This window comes from Vulpes lagopus, chromosome 4, assembly GCF_018345385.1.
Source record: "Vulpes lagopus strain Blue_001 chromosome 4, ASM1834538v1, whole genome shotgun sequence".
Taxonomy (NCBI): Eukaryota; Metazoa; Chordata; class Mammalia; order Carnivora; family Canidae; genus Vulpes; species Vulpes lagopus.
This window is the reverse complement of record NC_054827.1, coordinates 19,951,486-19,968,108: the sequence shown is the minus strand read 5'-3', so window position 1 is coordinate 19,968,108 and position 16,623 is coordinate 19,951,486. Positions and strand designations below refer to the sequence as shown.

The following is a 16,623-nucleotide window of genomic DNA, read 5'->3' as shown; positions in this document are numbered from 1 at the left end:
TTTTTTTTTTTTTTTTTTTTTTTTTTTTTTTTTTTTTTTTTTACGCAACAGACAGAATGGCTGAGTTTAATGCTTCAAGTTTTCCATTTCCTTCCACAGGGCTTTGTTTTAAAAATAACAAAATGAGGTAAATAAGTTAATGTATGTACACGTTATAAACATTGTGTAGGGTTGCGGCGGCAGCAACTCAAGCTGTTAGAGACAAAGTTGCTGCGGCGGTGACTCGAGGTCAGCCACCTGCAACCTGAGCCGATTTGTCGTCCTGAGGAGAATTCGCTCGCTGTTGGTGGCACGGGGTCTAGAAGCATTTGCGGTGGACGATGGAGGGGCCGGCCTCGTCGTACTCCTGCTTGGTGATCCACATCTGCTGGAAGGTGGACAGCGAGGCCAGGATGGAGCCGCCGATCCACACCGAGTACTTGCGCTCAGGCGGGGCGATGATCTTGATCTTCATGGTGCTGGGGGCCAGCGCCGTGATCTCCTTCTGCATGCGGTCAGCGATCCCGGGGTACATGGTGGTGCCGCCCGACATGACGTTGTTGGCGTACAGGTCCTTCCTGATGTCGATGTCGCACTTCATGATGCTGTTGTAGGTGGTCTCGTGGATGCCCGCCGACTCCATGCCGATGAAGGACGGCTGGAAGAGCGTCTCCGGGCAGCGGAAGCGCTCGTTACCGATGGTGATGACCTGGCCATCGGGCAGCTCGTAGCTCTTCTCCAGGGAGGACGAGGAGGCGGCCGTCGCCATCTCGTTCTCGAAGTCCAGGGCCACGTAGCACAGCTTCTCTTTGATGTCGCGCACGATCTCGCGCTCGGCTGTGGTCACGAAGGAGTAGCCACGCTCGGTGAGGATCTTCATCAGGTAGTCGGTGAGGTCGCGGCCGGCCAGGTCCAGGCGCATGATGGCGTGCGGCAGGGCGTAGCCCTCATAGATGGGCACGTTATATATCTTTATGTATATATTCATGCCTATAGGTGTGTGTGTATATATATTAAGCAATTGTTAAAACAAAATATATATCTACATGTATCCCTATATATGTATATATCTATATGTCTGTATGTGTATGTACCCTTATTGACACGTAATTTTTCTCATGACATACTGCTAGTGGAAAAAAAGTTCTTCAACAAATATTCTTCCCATAAAGGACCATTGAGAGAATCAGTGTGTTAGCAGGAATTTTGTTTCTAGTTTCATATTGAAGCTATGGAAGGAATAAACTATGAATTAACTTGAAATATATTTAAAATAGCAGATCCTATTATTACCTAAGAAAAATCCGTTGATGTTAAAAAACAAGGACTTTGCAATAGGCTATGATTATAAGGTAAACTGGGTAGGCTCAAAGTTCACATATTAAATCCCAATACCCAGTAACTCAAAATGTGAGTTACTTATCTCATTGGAGATACAGTCTTCACAGAAATCTTCAAGTTAAATGCTAGAGTGGGCTGGTTTCCTTAGTAGAAGGAAAATGTGAAGACAGAAATGCATAGAGAGAAGATATAAGGCAGAAAACAGCCATCTAAAAGCCACAGAAAGGAGTCTGGGGCAGATCCTTTCCTTGCAGAAAGACTCAATCCTACCAATCCCTTGATTTTGGACTTTTAGCCTCCAGGGTTGTGAGACCACAACTCTTAGGTGTTAAAGCTGTCCAGTTTGTGGTTCCTTGTTGCTGCAGCCCTAACTCCTGAACAGAGCCAATACAGAAATTTACCTGGAAGTTTTAAATGATATCTGGTTTAAAAAAACCCCTTTCATCAGTTCTCATATAAATGGTTTTCAAAAATGAAGCTGCCAAATATTTTGGTAGTTTTGAGTAGTTATTTTACTTTTTATGTATTTTTTGAGATGTATAGGTCAGTATTCAAAAAGAAAATCCAGAAACACAATTAGATAGGACCATCCATGACTAATTACTTGGAAGTACCTAATCAAACTATTTTGAGAAAAAAGCAACACAGGATTCCATAAGTTACAGATTACAAACATAAAGAAAAAAAGTACATAGCCAGGGGCAGCTAAATTCAAAATGTAACATCCTCCTGAGAAAACCAGTTAAAACTATTTTCGCGTTTACAATCTTAGCACATTATGTGTCTTTGAGTATTTCTGCCACCTTCCCTCAGGATATATCTTCTTAATAAACCATAACAGATAACATTAAATGTATACTAGAGATCTTCAGTCGGCTGCTTTACATTTTGAAAGTTAGGTAATGATATTTCAAATGTACATTGAGTTGCACCCTTAATTTAAAAAACATATATATATATATATATATATATATATATATATATATATATATCCAAGTAGTACTAAACAAGCATTTAACCTTCAAGACAAAGACATCAAAACAAAGGAATTACAAGGAAGAAAAAGAACCCCATATTCAAGATAAATTAGAAAGTAAGGCTGAAATCATTTAACGATATAACATGCCATTTCCTGATGTTTTGGCAGTAGAATCATAACATATTTTTATAAAATGCATCCTTAATCTCATTTCAATGTGAAGATTTCAACTCAACTTTTATTTATTAAGCAAGTTCAATACTAGATTTCATACCTCCATGGCCACACGTTACCTTGTCTAGAATTAAAAATAAATAAGGTGTTGGGGTGCCTGGCTCAGTGGTTGAGCACCTGCCTTTGGCCAAGATGTGATCCCAGGATCCTGGAATTGAGTTCTGAATCAGGCTCCCCACTGGGAGTCTGCTTCTCCCTTCGCCTATGTCTCTACCTCTCTCTCTGTGTCTCTCACGAATAAATAAATACAATCTTAAAAAAAAAAAAAAAGAAATAAGGAAGATGTAGAAGAAACTACAAGGCATTCACATAAAATTACTTAGAAATAAGTGAGATACTGTCATATATGCATAATTGCTATGCAGAACACAGGACTTGTTACTGAGTGCCCTAGGTGCCATGGAGAATGACTTGCAGTGTGTGGATCAGAAAATAAGTCTCTGAGGAGGTGACTCTATGGTGGAGACCTGGGGTTCTGTGACAGTTTGGGACAAGAGTCTGCAGGCTGAGGAACCTCACATACAAAGGCCCTGAGGTAGGCTTGTTGTATTAAAAGGTGAAAAGAACAGAGTGTCCTGTAGAGTGGTGAATGAATAAATGGTAACAAACCAAGCACAGAGCAAAAAAGGACCCTAGATCAGGAAGGATCTAGAAAGTGTTGGCCAAGAGCCTGGATTAGCACGTTAGGATGCCATTGCGGGGCTTAAATATAGCAATGGTATTTCCTGATTTATGTTTCTAAAATAGAAACTTGGCTGCTCTGAGAAGAATGGATTGCAAGAGGGAAAAATGTAATGATAGAGATTAGCTGGAAAGCTGAATATTCAGTGTTCTCTCAGTGGTTAGCACATACTAGGTGCTCAGCATTTTGTTAAATGAAGAAATGAATGAATTCCTGGGTTGCAATGGATAAGCGTAAAAAGTCTGTGGAACTGTATGTTCAAAAATTGACAGTGTTTAAAGGCACATTAATCTTATATATCTCTCTGGGTTGCATGAGTAATGAACATTTCTGGAGATGTGGAATTGTGATTTGAGCACTGCTGGTTAACATTCATACTGGTAAAACTTACAAAAGAAAACAGAAAAAAGAGGAAGAAGATGACCCAAATACACCATTAACTTACAAGGCCTATGAATCAGAGATAGCAGCATGTGAATTTTTAATTGACTGTTGCACTTCTCCGAAATTATACATCTGCTATGTATGTGTCCCTGAGGATAATACAACTTTTCTGTTAATGATGATTAAAATAGAAAACATATTTTACCTCATTAAAATTCATTTAACAAATAATCATTTAGTCCCCATTTTTTCCAGGGACTGTAAAAAGATGAATAAAGCCCATTCCTTGCAGTGTCTAGCTGAGGGCAGTGCCACTGTCAGGCCCAGGCATGAGGGGCTCCCACCTATACCTTTCAGTTTAGAGGGAGGGAAACCTTGCCATCCACACCCTCCTGTTCTGGTTCAAGCAGATCTGGTCCAGGCCCACCCACCTTTCACCAGCTGTGCCCCAGCAGATCCTGGAGGCTCTGAGACTCACAGGCTGTTGGGCCGGAGCAAGGCAAGGGATGAGAGACCTCAGTCCTTTTAGCTTTAGCCTAGGAGGGACAAGAGTGATGCTGGCTGAGTAGGCTGCAGAGCCCTGGGATAAAACACATGCTGGACTTTGGAGATAATTTAGAACTTTGAATATTTCAGACATAGGTATGTGGGCCTTTCTTTGTAGCCACAAGTGTTAAGTGAGTCCACTGAGCTGATGGTAAAAAGAACCATAATAAAGTAGGATAGGTAAAACCACATAATGGAAACCATGTAGGGCACGGAATTAGTGGAAACTGATAATGGTGAATCATGGCTCCCTCTTCTGATAGTTCTGTTCAACTTTTTGAATACTTATTGTCTGAATCTCAACGGCTCTAACACTAGGGTGGCAGAAACAGTGTCTACTCCGCACAGCGTGGTCCTGGTGATTGATGCTGTTACAAAGCTGATGCCATCAATCCAGACATAGAGCTCAAGGAAAGCTAGTGCTACTTCCCTGAATTTTGGTACTGTGGAAAATGGCAGGGAGCGATAGTCATTCTTCCCTGGGGCTCACAGTCATAGAAGGCTTCAAAGAAAGGAGGACATTTACATTGGTCTTAAAATTAAAGCATCAGAAAAGAAATAAAAGAGCAAAAGTGTGAAGTACGCAAGGTGCATGTGACTGAATTGTTGATTGGGGATAGCAGCTGAAGTTAAAGGGTAGAATGACTGGTCTGTGAAATGATATTTTATTATATGCAACAAAGTAAGAGGTTTATCTTGGGGGTAACTGGATATTACTGATGTTTAATTTTCTTTTAGATGAGAGCAATGACCTGATTGGAAAAGAAATGTTTTAGAAAGATAACCCCCACTTCAGATTGACTTCTCCAAAAATAATCATTCACAGTCAGTTAATTTCCAAATAGTAAAGCGATCCCAAAACCCAAATGAGAGTTCCGAAGATGTGCCTTCTCAGGGGGTAAATGATGGTTCCAATGGATTGAAAATGGGGATAGAACAATTATTTCCCTGTAAAATCCAGGAGTTATTTGTGGGATGTGCAAGCTGAGTGTGATATTTATAATATCCTCTTGTGCTTACAACTATGTTCACAGTTTATTTCCACATAACTTGTGTTTTAGACCCTACATCTATAAGTTTTATATTTTAGACTATAACAATAAAAATACAATATTAAAAACTCAGAAGAAAAGTTATGTTACTCTGACTGCAGTGGAGATGTAAATAGCAAAACATCTAAAATTGCCAAGAGCAAGTATGTGGCTTGGTTCCTAGAAAATTTCAATTGGATTGGATTTCTGAGACTTTTAAATACTCTAGATTTTAATGCCTACAATTCTGTTGCCTTTCATTGCTCTGGTGGAAGTAGGCTACTTCATGCTGTATTTGCTTTTCCTTTTCAGATTCCATTTTAAATAGTGAAAGCCATAGCTGCGCGGTAGTGAAGGAAAGTAAGGAAGAGAAGAAACAGAAAAGAAAGAACACTTAGCATGTCACGGTTTAACTTTTACAACCCAGTGGTTTTGAATAATTTATTGTCTGTAAAATAAGGCCTCCTTGTCTGTTTCTAAGCGCCGGATGCCAAACAGCAAATATGAATAACAAAATCCTAGTCATTTTTATCACAACTTTATTGCTCCTCTGTGGTCCTTTCCTGGCATTTTATTGCTTTTCCACTTTTGTCCAACCTAATAAAAGAGTCTGATACTTCTTTCCTATCTAAACAATTCAGCAGCAACTGTGAGGATAATAAAGATGATTCATAGCCCATTTGGATAATTCCTTGAAGCAGGTTATGAACTGTCTCATAAGTCTCAACCTAATGTGAAATAATATAATTCATAAAATCCTAACACTGGAGTAGCACAGGGAAAGAGGTCAAGTACAAAGTATCATTTTTATATCCAGGTGGAGTGAGACCTAATTCATTCTAATCAAAATTATTCTCCATCTTTTGCAAAAGAGAATGAAAGGAAAATATTTTTGTGTTGCCAAGGTTTTAACAAATATTTTACAAAGTTTAGCCAATAAGTGGACTGATAACAGAAAAAAAAAGGAAAATTGATTATCCAGCATGGAAAATATCAATAATTTTTCTGGGAAAACATGGATAAAACAGGATAATCCCTAGCAAACCAATGTTTATTGCCACTATGATAATCTTTTCCAAAAAATATGACCCTAGTACTTTTTCTCTCTTGTGCCCTTATAGTCCCTTCTGCATATTCATTTTCCTACCAAATGGCTTTGGTGGAAGGCATCTCATTGCAATTAGAATATCTTCCTAATTTTCATTCAGGTCTGTAAACCCTACACAGTCCATTCTGTTCCTACCACCCTTGCCTTGATTCTTGTCGCTAAGACTGCTCTAGCCATATGGCCTTTTACTGTTCTTTGAATTCGCCAAGCTAATTCTTGCCACATTTTTTGTAGCCCTTCTCTCTGAGCTGTATTTCTCTGTCTTTGCATGGCTGTTTCCTTTTCTTCACTCAGGTCTTATCTCAAAGTAGGCATTTCTGACAACCCAGCCAGAAGAGGCCCTCCCACCCTTGGCTTCTCAGGCTCCTTTGGTCCCACTGCCTTAATGATTTTTTTTCTACCACATTGAATACTTATTGAAATTTTCCCATCAATTTACTTATTTTTTATCTCTTCTCCTTTAAAATGAGCTTCAGGAAGGGAGAGCCATTGCCTTCATGGTTCAATGCTGCATCACAGGCATGCCTAGCCCAGACCTCCATATCATAGCAAGTTGGCAAAGAACTGTTGAATCAATGAGTAGATGGATGGATATATCCAAAGCAAGTATATTGCTTTGCACAGCAGGATCTATAAAAACTTCTACATATATTTGAACTACATAGTGGTTATGGAGAGATGAAGGTCATATTGTAGTAAAGCAAACAATTTAATTTTTAAGCCCTAAAATACTATACAGAGTCAGAAATTAGGAGGAATTTTAGGACAAGTATATTGCACAAGTTAGTATTTTCATTCATTTATATATAATATATATACTGTAAGATATATATGCAATATGTATATGTAGCAATATTTGTTTAAAGTCTATGAAATGCTATGCATATGATAAAGAGAGGGTTAAAAAGCACAGCTTTGGATCTTGTGGAGTGTATTATCTAATGGGGTGGATAGTGACAAAAACATTTACATAGATTAATGTAGAATTTTAACTACATGAAATTATGAGATTACATAATGTAGGTAATTGACCTATACCTAAATTATATCTATTTTATGGATAATTGCAATTAATACATTATTAAAGACTTATTTTCCTTTAAAAATATTGATGTTTGTAACCTGTGGAGGATGTTAAGTAGAACAGTCATAAGTATGTATATACTCACTATGCAGGTTCAGAAATAGAACATTATCTTTCAAATTTTCTATATGCGCTTTTCCATTTCCAATAACCTCTTTTCCCTTGGTGAAAACCTCATCATGAATTTTGTATTTATAACTTCATTGCTTTATTTGTAATTTTACAACCTTAAAGTTTATACTTTTTAATTTATAAATTTGTTAAATATATGTAAAGAGAAACTAGTCTGAGATTTGCTTTTTTTCCCTTATAGTATCATCCTAAGAATCATATATATTTTTTCTTCTAACTAATTCATTCATTCTCTGATGATCGTTTCTTTGTGTAAATTTACCCTCAATTTTTTTTTTTTTAATTACTCTTCTTTCAATGAACATTTGCATTGTTTCCAGTTTGGGACTATTAAGAATAGGCAGTTACAAAAGTTCCTGTATATGTTTACTGGTCACATTTGTAAACATTTCCCTGGAGTGTATACCTAGAGGGGAAGTACAGGGATAGAGTATACATTCATCTCCACATTTATAAAATAATGAGAAATTGTCTACCTATGAGTTTATCATGTTTTATTTTTATTAGTAATGTCCAATTTTATCCATTGTTTTAAGAACTTGTGAATGTTTGATGACAGATTTTTTAATTTTTTTTATTTTTAAAGTTTTTTAAATTTATGATAGTCACACACACACACACACACACACAGAGAGAGAGAGAGAGAGAGAGAGGCAGAGACACAGGCAGAGGGAGAAACAGGCTCCATGCACCGGGAGCCCGACGCGGCATTCGATCCCAGGTCTCCAAGATCGAACCCTGGGCCAAAGGCAGGCACTAAACCGCTGCGCCACCCAGGGATCCCATGACAGATTTTTTTAAAGCCAATCTCTTCTGTTTACAGCACTATAGGATTTGAATTTGCACTTTGGCGACCTCTGCTCTTCTCAAGGATGAAGGTAAAATCTGAGGCATTGAAGCCATTGTCGGTTTTTAGTCGCCATTTCATTCAATGCAGCAGCAATTAATATAATTAATTCTTTCTGCCCTTTAAAAATTGTTTAAAATTTTTTTAAAGTAATCTCTATATCCAATATGGGACTCGAATTCACAACCCAGACATCAAAAGTTGCTTGCTCAACCAACTGAGTTGGCCAGGTGCCCCCTTTTTGAAGGTGTCCCTTTCGACACACTTCCTTCACAACATATTATATCACCTGACTTCCCTCCTACCTTTTTGGTTATTCCTATTCATATTCACTTGCTACTTCCTTTTCATGTGTTAACCTCTCAGTTCTCTATAATCCTGGACTCAGTTACGGACTTATTTCCTTTTCTATCTGAGCTTACTCCCTACATGACCATCTAATCTTTGTTTCAAATGTCATATACAACCTAAGAACTCCTAAACTCATACCCCAGCTCTCATTTCCCCTGAACTTCAGGCTTTCATCTCCAATAATAGTCAAATCAATGTCTTCCCATGGTTGTCTAACAGTCATCTTCGATTGAACAAACCCTGAGCTCCAGCTATTACCTAATCCTTTCCATATCTGCTCTCCTCTCAACCATCCACAAGTTATTTAATGATGACTCAGTTCTTTCCAATTCTGAGGGTAAACACCTAGCGTCCACCTTTGACTCCTTTTCCCTAAGAAGCATCATCCATTCTATCAGCAAACTCTGTTAGAGACATCTTAAAAATAGATCCAGAATTCTATCACTTCTCACCAACCCATCTAGCACTTTTTAGTCTTGGCTTTCTCTCTTCAGTTGCTGAGACGGGTTCCCACCTATCTCACTCTGACTTCTGTGTCTGCCTCAGAAGAGTATTCATGACACTACAGTCCCAGGGATCCTGTTCAAATATAAGTAAGTCCTGACGTGTCACTTCTTCATTGTCTCCCTGTCACAGAGTAAAAGACAAATCCATGGTGACTCACTGGACTGCTGGCATTATGCGTGTTCTGTGCCTCAGTATCTGTCTGACCTCGCTTCTTACTCTCCCCTCCACTCGGGCACACTAGCTGCTTTTACTCAATATCCAGGGACTGTGTATGTGAACTTTCTTCTGACTGTGATGCTCTTCCTCAACATCCGCAAGGTAGCTCTCTCGTTTCCTTCAGATCTTGACTTAAAAGCCACATTCTCAGTGAGACATTTCTCTAGTCTCAATCATCATTTCCTAACAGTCTTCTCCAATTCTCTTTGTTTTTCTCATCTCTCATCACCAGATATTACATATTTTATTCACTTGCCTAGTTATTGTCTGTCTCCCATCACTGAAATATAAACTACATGTGAAGACAGGCTTTCTCCATTTTGTTCAGTTGTATATTCTCACTACCCGGACAATAGCCTGGAACAAAAGACACCGAACTGTTGTTTACTGTATTAATGAAATTAGCTCTTCTTAACTCTGCATTCTTTTTTGTCATGCTGTTTCACTGCTTTAAGTGAGAATCAGATTTCTCAAGAGTTGCATACCCTGGCACACATTCTACTTTCCCACCTCCATTTCCCTCTGCAGTTCACGCCTACTTGGCTTCCATACTCACCATTCACCTAAATGCCTCCTGTCAATGTTACACATGGCCTATAAACAGCCAATCCCTAGTCAAACATTACAGTCAAGACTATTTGTAATTTTATAATACTTCACACAATTTAACACTTCTTCCACTTTCGTTGATTCCTGCGACACTACATTCTCCAGGGTTTTGTAAAAAATTCTGGTTCTCTCTTCTTGTCTCCTTTCCAAGTTCACTCTTTATCTGATGTCTCAATTTCAAGTTTCTCAAGCCCCTATCTTTCATGATTTTCTTTGTATTCCCCCTGCGTGTGATTTACCATCCACTTCAACAGCACTAAAGTCCATCCATATGATTAAGTACACTTACATCTGCAGGTCATAAACTCCATGAAAATGAAAGAATGAAATGTACTTTGGCTTTCCTGGCTTTAAGAGCACTATAATTGTTTCTGTCTCCTCATGGTGGTTACTATTATTCTATAAGATCACCAGTCATGGGAGGAAATGCGACCTTGGTAAAAGGTACCAAACTTTCTAGAGAAAGAAGTGAAACTATATTATTCTCTCAGTTGTACCTTTTGGTCCTATGGAGAATAATATGAAATGCTGTAGGGTGAGTTACACTATGAAAAATATCCAATGGAAATATGAATGTGTTTGAAAAGATGTCTCTATAAGTTTAGGTCCTGGAATGCTATTTGAGACTGGAAGTTGGATGTATTCTCTCTGTATCGTGGATGTTGTTTTAAAAGAGTATGAATTTATTCAAAGATGGTTCTTTACTTTTTACTTAACACTGTTATGAAGTCTTACAAAAATACTTATTTTTCATTTCATTATTCTGAGAGGCATTTGTTTCATTATTTTATTCTCATATAGATTTAACTTATATCCCATTTGTTACCATTCCTCAGAGAAATGTATCATGTCTCTTTTTATTAAACTCTTTATTTTACCAAGATGTGATGCAGTTTACAAAACTAATGTACTTAGAATTTTGGGAAATTAAGAAAAGGAAGGAGGATTCTGAAAATCTCTACAGAGATTCATAAATAACTGCTTTTCTCTTAGGTAATTTTGATGGGGCTGTCTTTTCACTTTACTGGTTGCTTTTTTTTTTTTTTTCCTGTTAGGAGGCCACAAAAAATGAAAAAAAGAAAAAAAAAGAAAAAAACTCAGTATGTATATGATTAAACATGAAACCAATATGACATCATTATTAAGTCTAAATTTAATTTTCCAGGCAGCCTGGGTGGCTCAGCAGTTTAGCACCACCTTCATTCCAGGGTGTGATCTTGGAGACCCGGGATTGGGTCCCACATCAGGCTTCCTGCATGGAACCTGCTTCTCTCTCTGCCTGTGTCTCTGCCTCTCTCTCTCTCTTTCTCTCTATGTCTCTCATGAATAAATACATAAAATCTTAAAAAAAATAAATTTAATTTTCCTAAATAGGTACATGAGATTTCTAGAATTTCCCTTCATCCTTGCTGTATATGTTGATGGAAGTAGGGCATTATCTAAGCAAACATTCAAGCATTTCTCTGTTCCAAAAATAAATACATGGCTGGTATTTTTTTTTTTTTTGGTAGGTAAATGTGTTTTGTGTAACATACAAGTGATACTGTGACATTATGCTAATGTCAGCACATCTAGCTTAGACTACAATACTTTTGGAAACCTAATTCCAAGAAAAAGTGGGCCAGTGGAATAGGTCTAAACAGAAATATTGCTTTATCATGATTATTGAAGAACTACTCTTCACCTGTCCATAGTGTGTTGCCATGACTTACAGAGTCTCAGCTATAAGGGATATGGGTGAATGGGGCAAAGAGAAAGAGAGATCCAGGCAAGAAAAGGCATGAAGAATTTGGTCTTGCAGAAGGACTTACCTTTTTGATACAGTCACTCATTAGAATATAGTGTTCAATGGCTCACAGGGGATTAATGGATCTAAACCAATAAGGTGTGATTTTGTGGGAATATTCTGCTATCTAACAAATGGAGACGAGGAAATCCTTCATTTGCCCTCATTCTTAGAGACATAGGAAAATCTCCAGGGACCTCACCCAAAGACAAATAAAATAAGAAACCAATTATGAACCCAAACTTGATTTGGTAGTGGTCAGCAATAAGAAAGCTAGAGAGCAAAGATAGTCGATCACAAATGCTGCTGGCAGTGCTCCAACACAAACACTGAGCCTTGGCCAAGAGACAGAAGTGGGAACTAACCTTAGAGTCCATATTATGGGAAGGCACTTGAATCAAAGAATAAAGTGCTGCTAGTATCCTTCTTCAAATAATTTGACTTGCAGTACCCTGACTTCTAGCACAAATGAGCATAAAACTTTTCTTGAAGAGGACATTTCCAATATAGCTCCTCACTACTCACCCAGATTGAGAACAAGCAAACATGAATTCACAACTATCACTGAGAATTTGGGAGGCAAGTCACCAAGAGTGTTACACAAACTTTCACAACAGACCAGGCCCCCCAGAGAATTTTGAGGATAAGAGAATAAACAACTGCTATGTAGAATAATTGCATATAAATATGTGAGGAAGCATATGAGGTAGCAGCTAGATTAGCAAGAAAGAACAGACATATATAAAAAGAATAAAAAATTCCAGAAATGAAGACTGTAATTGTCAAAACTTAAAAAAAGCCTCTGTATATAGGTTAAATAGAACAGGAGACACAGCTGAACAGAGAATTATTAAACAGAAAGATTTATCTGCAGAAATTAAGCAGAATTCAGTAGGAGTAGAAGTGAAAAGGAAGTGGAAACTGCCAATAGACATTGGAAATAAGAAAAAAAAAAGACATTGTTAACAAGGCGTCTAAAATCCACCTTATTAGAGTTTCAAAAGAAAGAGGCAATATTGAAGGGCAAGTGGTTGGGGATTTTCCAAAACCACTCAAATTTCTCTTAATCATAATTATTTGAAATAATTTTATTTCAAGTCTGAAACATAAATCTATTGAGTAAAACACACCAAAAAGGAAATTTAAAGGGTTATTCGTCAACCTAAGTATGGCAATATTCTTTTATTGCAAATAATTACTTATTTAAAGTATGAAGGTTAATACATGAGTTATTTAAAAATTAAGTGATAATTATCTTTCTCTGATTGACTTATTTCCCTTAGCATAATATCCTCTAGTTCCATCCAAGATCTCACTCATGGGGAAGAGAGGAAAAGATAAAACAAGACAAAAGCAGAGAGGGAGACAAACCATAAAATATTTCTAATCATAGGAAATAAACTGAGGGTCACTGGAGGGTAGGGTAGTGGGGGTGTGGGGGGGATGGGGTAACTGGGTGATGGGCATTAAGGAGGCTATGTGATGTAATGAACACTGAGTGTTATGTAAGACTGAGGTATCACTGACTTCTACCTCTGAAATCAATAATACATTATATGTTAATTAATCAAATTTGAATAAATTTTAAAAAAGAATAGAAGTACATATATACATATATAACACTGCTTTGTAATTCAATGTTGTTATGTACCTCTGGAAAAAAATAAGTGATGATTGGTGAGGAAGGTTCGGGTGACTGTTTTATATATATATATTTTTTATTTTTTATTTATTTATTTGAGAGGAAGGGTGCACATGAGTGGATGGAGGGGTAAGGGGAAAGGGAGAGGCAGAGAATATTAATCAGACTCCACTCCCAGTGTGGAGCCTGATGCAGGGTTCCACTCCAAGACCTGGAGACCATGACCAGAATCAAACCAAGAGTTGGACACTCAACCAACTGAGCCACCCAGGCACCCCTACAATGAATGTTTTAAATGATATTTTCATATTAATCTTAATAGAAATTATTCTGTATGATTTATTATTTAACATTCCACTTTTATTATTATAAAGAAAATGTATATATCAGAGTAAAATTGTTGGAATAGATTATTTTGTCCATGAGACAGCAGTCATCTTACTCGTTAAAAAATGCTATGTTTTATAATCTCTCTATGCTACTGTACCTTTTTCTTCCACAAAAATATCCACATTAGATTCAATGTTAGTTACCAAAATGTTTGATGCTGTCAGCAACACTGGTATTTGTGAGCAAAATTGGAAGCTTTGCTACATTCTGATATATCTTAAAGCTACTCTCCATTCCAATTCATTCACATCTGGTTCCTTCTTTGTTTCCAACAAAATAAATCAGAATAATGTAAGCTCAGAATAATTTAGCCATGTGCTTTCTCAAAACAAAGATACTTTAGATGCTAAGTAATTTGATTTAAATCCTGCTGAAGACTTTGATGATCACATAGAGTTTTAATAATACTTTGACCTCTATAAGGTGACAATTATTATTGCTGACGTGGCCAGTGCATCATTCATTTAATAAAAAGTTATCAAAATATGCACCATTCTGTAGGTGTAGTTGGGATAATGATGGTGGAAATAAGCCTGACCATAAAGACATATAGAGAGCAAATACATTCATAAGAAAAATCTGTGTCCAAATTTGAATTAATCTAAGACATTCAAAAATGTGTACTAGCTGAATAAATGAACAAAAAGTAATTAATATGTTGCTTAGAGAAAATTCTGGTGACTAGTGTTCTCCTTTGGAGATCTGTGAGGTAAGTGCATCATTGCAGCTATATGTTTCATGGTAAATCAGCAGAATAGCTAATGTTTACTATGTGCCAGGAAATATTGTAAGCATGTTAAATGTATTAACTCATTTGAATATTAAACAAGGTTGTGGAGAAAGTATTATACTATCTGCATTTTAAAGAGGTTAAAACTTAGGTACAGAAAAAAGAAAACATTGGCTTCCAATAGTAATTTCATTTGTATTTCTAACAACTCACAAGATGACTTGATGTTCAGCACATAGTTTTGTTCTCCATGTTTACCAGTTTTTTTATGACTCCAGGAAAGGAAAGATACTTATGTGCACTAATTACAAATTTTCTCATCATTACTCCCTCACCTTTTATGAGTTTTTTTTTTTTTTTATGAGGGAGAAAATTGCACGAGATAATTCTGGTAATGTTCTTAGCTCAATGTCTTCGAACAAAAAGTAAATGTCCTATTATATGTCTGTGATGATGATGAAGGTGATGATGATAATTTTTGTAAAAACAAGAATAACATAGAAGTGTTTTGTAAGCTCTGAGCCATGTTCTAAAAGCTTAAAGTTCCACGTAGATTCTCTACAAATGAACTCCTGGAATACAGCCTTTCTATTAGCAGTAAAGTCACTTTTTCATTCCTTTGAAATATAGAACTTGTGCTAATGTGTGGAGGACAGATGACAAAAGGATGCATAACCAGCTGCTGTACTGCAGGTAAAATGAAATTACTTTAGACAAGGTGGGTGAAAAGAGACCCAGAAGGCTGTAAGGCAAGACACAATGTCAGCTTCCATAAGAACCCATGTGGAATGGAGGTAGAGAAGCTGGGGTGGAATAGCAGCAGAAAGAACAACACAGCGCATAGCCCATAGTCATCAGAGAGCTTCGTGGTTCACTGGGGGTGAATCTTGGAAAGGATAAAGAAAGGAGACTGTAAGTACTAATTTAGTGAGAGAGCAAAATCACTCTTCATTTGTGTGCAACTGGAAATGCCTGTCATATTTTGCTGGCCTTTTAACCAGATGTGGACATACTAATAGCAATATTATCTATAGTATGCTATCTGAAAACAAAGGACGTTGGTACATATACTCATCCTTCTACCCCTATCCCATCACTTCGGACTTTTTCCAAAAAAAAAAAAAAAATCTTAAATTCATCAATATACTCCAAGTGCCCAAGAGACGGGTGAAGCCACTACAGCTTGTATGACACTGGAAAGATATGCTTCTTGATTATATGAGAACAGAGTTTAATGGCAGACAAGACACTTGCTGCTTTAGGCAGAATATGAATCATATTTGGAATTATAATAAGACTGAGGCCACATTCATCCCCTAGTATAAGATGACATCTCACTTTACCCAAAGTTTTCATTGTGCTTGTGAACAATTGTTAAAATCAACTTATTTCTATGCAAATGCAAATCACATTCTGACAGAGACTGTTTCTCCTTGAACTTGGAAATAACATCTCTGCTGAATTTAAGCCCATGTAAATAAGGAGACTAAAATACAATGACTATGACTGAGGAAAGGTGTTAGAATCTTCCTGAATTTTCAAAGCATCAAAGGAAAAGATACACCTTACTATAGAAGAATCCCTAAATCATGGCGATACTTAAGTTACGGGCAGCACACATACGTCCAATGTCATCTACTTGTTCTGTGACAAATTTTGTAAAACAGGAGAAAACAAAATTAAATGATCTGGGTAATGTGACAATAAGGCCTATTTATTTTCTGACTTCTTTTCTTCATTGGGAAATGTCTTCATTTATATGATAACGAAGGTGCCCCCTTTCCTCTGACTGGAGGGTTTGGCCAATTCTCTGCTCAAGTGCTTTTAACTCCTGATTAATTGGCAATTGGACAAAATTATATCTTCAATTGCACTCTGGGCTCTCTATATTCAATTTAGGATGAATTGCCTTCAAAACAAATAAAACATTAGTTGAAAGTAACAAAAAAAGTACTTTATGTTACATAAAAGGTCTTTTTCTCTGTAAATGTAACAACCACATTAACAATAAAAAGGAAATACAACAAAGGCTGGAACAATTTGTC

At 37.0% G+C, this 16,623-nt stretch overlaps 1 protein-coding gene across 1 annotated transcript; it reads right to left on the bottom strand.

The window, feature by feature from the left end:
- Window positions 1-250: 250 nt before the first annotated feature.
- LOC121488685 (actin, alpha skeletal muscle) lies at window positions 251-967 on the bottom strand. The gene has a single exon (XM_041751034.1). The coding sequence runs from the start codon at window positions 965-967 to the stop codon at window positions 299-301; it is 669 nt and encodes a 222-aa protein (XP_041606968.1). The 3' UTR covers window positions 251-298.
- Window positions 968-16,623: the final 15,656 nt, after the last annotated feature.

What these genes read in the sequence shown, in the direction of transcription:
- LOC121488685 (XM_041751034.1), bottom strand. Translation starts at nt 967, where the DNA reads ATGAATATATACATAAAGATATATAACGTGCCCATCTATGAGGGCTAC.